The 5896-nt window shown below is 40.2% G+C and overlaps 1 protein-coding gene across 1 annotated transcript; it reads right to left on the bottom strand.

Annotated features, from left to right (window-relative positions):
• Nucleotides 1–3013: 3013 nt before the first annotated feature.
• On the bottom strand, nt 3014–5194 carry LOC138023200 (E3 ubiquitin-protein ligase TRIM71-like). The gene has a single exon (XM_068870228.1). It carries the CDS (start codon nt 5192–5194, stop codon nt 3014–3016), a length of 2181 nt encoding a protein of 726 aa, XP_068726329.1.
• Between the last annotated feature and the right edge of the window lie 702 nt (nt 5195–5896).

The following is a 5896-nucleotide window of genomic DNA, read 5'->3' as shown; positions in this document are numbered from 1 at the left end:
ATTCTTTTTGTTCGGTGGTTCGCAAATTGGAAAACCGTCGTTTTCTTCTAAGCAGGGGCACATGACGGGAAAACATGTTCTTTGAAGTTTGAGTTTGGCAGCCTCTATCATAAAGAAATTTTGCGTGCGATAGTTGACTGAACGTATTTGAAGCATACTTTATCAGATCAGAGTCAATCTCTTAATAAAAGTCTTTGAAATCTTGTCTTGCTGCCATTCTAGGAAAACTTGCATGAACATTCCTGAAACTTGTCATATTTGCAACCAATCAGAGCATTTTTTCCCGTGACGTGCGAAATGTGACGTCAATGTTTGTAAACAAGAAATATAGCTATAGCCTTTTTTTCAGTAGTGTAGCAGCTCTCGTAAGCTGCTATTGTTTGGTATTGTAACCAGCTTCTATTGTTTTTAAGTTTAAGTCATTGTTTCAATTGTTTGTCTTTTGTTTTTGGCTAGGGTAGCGACCCAATCACATTATACGTTACGAGAGCTGCTACATCACCCCTTCTTTGTCTCTGAGAGCCTGACGTCATCCTGGCGTTGACTCGTTCCCAGTCGTCTCCCGTTTCGCGTTGCTCACGCCAGCGGGCACGTGAGCAGGGTTTTCATTTGAGTTCGGAGGCCGGACGTTTCGTCCGGTCGTTTCCCATTTCCATGTCCGGAACTTTGATGCCAGTTTTTCAGGGGTTTGTATTATTTTTTGTTATTATATTTTTTTTACTTATTTTTTTAAGGAGAATTTGAGTGAACTCCAGCCTTGCATGGGAAATTGATTCTTGGGCTCCAGAAACACTGCAAACAGCGTTTCTGAGTGTTCTATTTTTCAAGTTTCCTGGGGGAGCATGCGCCCTAGTAGCTCTCCCTTTCGGGGCTCGCAAGGCACCTTGCCGCGCCAAAAACTGTGACTTCCGGTGCTTTCAGAAATATGTCCGCTACTTTACAAACTGTCGAAAATACTCAACTACTTAGTAAAGTGAAAATGTAAAGTGAAAATGTAAATTGATACTTGCGCGTTATAAGTAAATAAATTATTAAATTATTATTATTAAACCCTGAGACGTACGTGTCAGATTGCAACTGGTCAAGATGCTTCACAAATTGCGATGATCAATTTCGCTTAGATTCAATTTCGCTCAGCGTTTGTGAGTGTTCAATTTTTAAAATTTCCTCAGGGAGCATGCGCCCTAGTAGCTCTCCCAAGGCAATTCAAAAAATATATATACATGAACAAATTATAGGGCAAACACAAAAGTGTCTTGTCACCGCCCTTACATTTGAGCTGTTTTTTTTTTTTTTTTTCACTTTCCTGTTCGGTAGAACCTTTTAAACTAAAAACGCTGATGTCCTAGATAAGACAAGTAATGAATGGTAACTGTAATCCTGTATTGACCCAATTAAGAGCTATTGTTGGTCCAATATTGTTTTTGTATTGCTCAAGTATCGGCCCTGGGTTGCTCCGGTAGTGGCCTAGCACAGTTGCAATATCCCTGCAGTGTTAAAAAGCTACTTCCCGTTTGTATCATTCTGCTAAATACCAAATGCCCACCATCAACAACCAACTGTAACTAATTTATGGCGGCACTGAGAACGGAGCTTTTTACATCAGAGCTACTGTTCGTCGCTTTCAGTTTTCCTCATAAAACGAAGGCAAACAAAACCTCGAAAATGGAGCATTCTTTTGATGGTGAAATGTTTGCTATACATTAAAAGTGAAAATTGATTTTAAAATAAAGACCACCCTAAGAACACTTTGAATCGGACACAGAAAGTGAAAGCCTCAAATTGAAGCTAAAAAACAAAGCAAGGGACATGAACTGACATCTTAGCTACTTAGCCATTAGTGAAGTTGAGGTTTTTAAAACCTTTGCAAAAACCGTGGACGATAAAGCTTGGTTTTCACTAGCGACGCAAGTACAAGTGTAAGCTCAAGCACAAACATAAGAAGCTTATGCTAGTGAAACGAACGTCGACATAAGCATAAAAATCAATCAAAGAATCCGCCATTTTGTTCAAATGCTCAGATCGGAGTGCTTTAATTGGCCAAACAGTAAATTTCCTTGTGCTTATGCTGTGTTTCGTTTTCACACAACGCAAGCAAACACAAGCATAAGTGCAAGCACAAGGAAAAGGGAAAGATTTTAATCCTTGTGCTTGTGCACCGTTTTCACGGTGAAATAAGCGCTCTTATGCTTTCGCTTGCGTCCCTAGTGAAAACCAGGCTTAAGTCTTGTACAGCGTTGGATAAGAGAAGATCGTGATCAGTCAAAATTGATTAAATAGTATTTATGAAATTTAAGTGGCCTTCTGCACGACTCGACAGAAAAGTGCTTGTCCTTAATTGGAGAAAGTTGTAACCAGCTTAACACATCACTGCACAACCTTGTTCCCAGGGCTTTTCCCTCACTTGGAGGGAGAAGCGCCCTCAGAACGAGGTTGATTACTGCCTACAATACCTACCTTTAAAACACTGAGAACAAATTGTAAGCACTCAATTCACAGAAAAGATAACAAAACAAAATGCCTCCAAAATTATCCATTTGAAACTTTTTTTTTTTCCAGTAGAGTTTTCCCCGTTTATCTCTTGCTTTCCACCAGGGTAGTTGCAGATTCTAGTACGTAGCTCTTTTTATTGGAAAGGTAAAAGGGAATCTTGGCTTTCTTTACATTTTGTTTCATTAACGTACGAATTTGCACATATGGCATCAATCATGCTATATAAAAATTGACGTCAAATGATAAAAGAACTTGTTAAACTTTAGTTAAACCTCCAATTTTCAGCCTTTTAGCTTTGATAACGAACCAGTTATTAGCCATTAAAAACTGATAAATTCTTGGGTGACAAAGGCACCACTGATCCCATATATTCTTTGTAAAATTTGGAATTTTTCAAAGCTTCATTCCTCAGACCTTATTAGAGCTCATGCAATGCACTTTCAATATTCATTACTTTATTCTCGGCTGACTGATCAGAAAACGTTAGACTTATGCTAATAAGGCAAAAATATATCACATCTTAATGGAAAATAGAAATCAAGCTGTTGCCCACGTCGGCTACGATGAGATTCCCACCACTGTTTATAGCAACGGTAGAAGGAAAGCCATTTTTGAAATACTGTCCATCAATTTTACTCAAAAACTTGCCGCTCAGGGTGAAGAGTTGCAGCCTATGGTTACGTGCATCAGACACAATCAGTCGGTTGTACTTGTCAATAACCAGTCCAAAAGGACCATCAAACTGGCCATCATTGGAACCCTCACAGCCAATGTCATGTAAATACACTCCTGTTTTGTCAAATACCTTGACACATTTAGCAGAGTAATAAGAAACGAAGAATTTGTCCTGGTGATAAATAGCGTAGTATGGGGATTCATCACAGTCTGGGGCACCAAAGGATTGGAGCAAGTCATTCCCGTCAGGGGAGAGGACCTTGATTTTCTTGTCCGACCTGTCAGTTATGATTATACGACCATCACTCGCAATGGTAAGGCGACGTGCTTCATCAAGATGTTTATAATTAATGTGTTTGATGAAGTGCCCCTCCTCACTGAACAGACGAAGCTTATTGTCGCTTTCCGGAACTAAAGTCAGCAGGTCGCCAGAGTCTGTAAATGCCACAGACCAAGGTGTACCATGAATTTTTATCTCACTTCGAAACTTTCCTTCTGAGCTTAACAGTTGAATTCTTTTATTCCGCACTTCTGCAACAGCAATCGTTCGCGTTTTGTCACTCACATCAATGTCGTTAATGCCATCAAATTCTCCTCGTCCCTTCCCTTTTGAACCAAACTGAAAGGCAAATTGATATTCATGTTGATGAACCTGCACAATCCAAGGACTACCAGTCAGCGGCTGTCCATTAACGAGAATCTCTACTCTGTGTTGTCCGGCACACTGTGGTGTGTATGTCACTTTGTATTTCCCGTCTTTGGTGTCTTTAATGTCTGTTTTTAGTTGATCACCTTCTGGAGTCAATATGTCGACTTTGATTTTATCATCTTGTTGATAACATTGAAATCCTTCTGAATCCTTTGTAACAATGACGAAATATGTCTCCTTCCTTTCTTTTACTTCCTTGCTGTCTTGGCCTTCAGCTAAGCACTTTGAGAGATCAGTCTTGCTGACAACAACTCGATCCATAAGATCCAATTTCTTTTCCACCAAGTAATGTACATGTGGCGACATGTAAAGATCGGGTTTTCTTAAATTTAACAGTTCATTACAACGTCCGAGGATGGCGTGATTTGTTTGTAGAATTTCGACGCTGAAGTTTCTATCCACGATACTCTGACAGCGTTCGAAGCAGCTTTTCAGCTGGGTGGCAACCAGCTCGAAGTTTTCCAGTCGTGTTGCGTGATGTTTTTGTTCCGCTTCATAAATTTCACGAAATTTGTCCTTCATTTTCCTTTCGTGTTCTCGCAAATCACGAATCAATTTTTCCACAGTGTCTGTCATTTTCTTTTCCTCGTTCAAAATTTCAACTTTGTTTTTGTTCCTTAGAGCAGTTTGTTTCTTAATTTCACTCTCATATCTGACCATTTCCGCTTTCACTTTAGCCACAGCGTCGGCCATTTGCATCTTTTGTTCTTGTGCAGCTTTCTGGGTGTCTGTCTTAGAGTGTCGATCGTGACTCACTACAGTACATTTGTGGCAAATCAGAACTTTACAGTCTTCGCAGTAAAATTCGAGGGGTTGATCTTCATGATATTGCTGTGAACACATCACGGGTCTATGGATCAACTCTTGCACATCTTGCGCTTGCAGTTTCTCCATCAAAACATTGCGATGACCCCTTGAGGCCTTCAAGCGTTGGTGAGCTTCAAAACAAGATGCGCACAGAAAATCCTGGCACACGAAACAGTAACATGTTGCCGTATTGTTCTCGTCACAACTGTTGCATCTTTGAGACTGTGCGCTGCCATCTTCTAGAGCCAGAACATCCACCAATCGGTTGAGATGAAACGATGACGGCAAATTCTCGAAGGTGCCTGTTTCCGGAATTTGGAATGAAGTCTGGCAAACCGGATATTTGGTTGTCGCTTTTAGCTGTCTCCTTGCAAAAGTTGCATGTCTGTCGAGACACCCCAGGCAGGATGAGTGAAGACATGGTAATATCTTGGGATTTTTGACAGTCTCTATGCACAATGGGCATTGTGCTTCCTTTTTAAGATTCTTGAAAAGCTGTTGAACATCCATGATGAAGCCAAGCAACGCAAAATGAGGGCGTGTGAAATAGTGACGTCACTTAAATCCCTGGACTCTGTGCGGACGAGTGGATGACCCCGCTACTTTCCGATTAAGTGTCACGGAGTCTTTTTTATAGCATTCTAATGCACTTCATCACGAACTAACACCCATTTTTCAAACCCGAACTTTTAATTTGGCTAAAAACTCAGGGTGCTTACCATTAAGCTAAACCGACTGTCCAGAAACTGATCCGCTGAAAATGGAACGACATTTTCCGATTGTAGCGATGCAACTAAATGACGGTCCTTCTTCCTGATTCTCCCACTCCATGGTTTTCCTAAACCATCATGGAGGACGCAATAGTTGCGATGCTTTGCTTAGATTCTGAGTAGTGAGGAAGACATCGTTTGAGAATCTTCAGTTAGGGCTGCTTGTGACCGTTCAAAAGATTGTCTACCATTTCTGCATGAACAAAATTTTGAAAGCAAAACTTGATTACCTTGATTAAGAAAATAACACAAACAGCGGTGATAAACATTTTATTCCAACACATTTTTATAAAACTTGACGTTTCGTATGCTAGTCAACACACATTTTCAAAAGTGACTGTTACAATTTTTAAAAACTATATATATATCGTAAACAATAGGGGTCTGGAACCTAGACTGAGAAGAATGATCTGCAGCAGTACGTGTCTGGACATAATAAAAA

This window comes from Montipora capricornis, chromosome 11 (genome assembly GCF_036669925.1).
Source record: "Montipora capricornis isolate CH-2021 chromosome 11, ASM3666992v2, whole genome shotgun sequence".
Classification (NCBI taxonomy): Eukaryota; Metazoa; Cnidaria; class Anthozoa; order Scleractinia; family Acroporidae; genus Montipora; species Montipora capricornis.
This window is presented reverse-complemented; position numbering and strand designations above follow the sequence as displayed.

Bases quoted from the DNA above. Each gene is read 5' to 3' on its own strand.
- LOC138023200 (XM_068870228.1), bottom strand. From the start codon at position 5,194: ATGGATGTTCAACAGCTTTTCAAGAATCTTAAAAAGGAAGCACAATGC.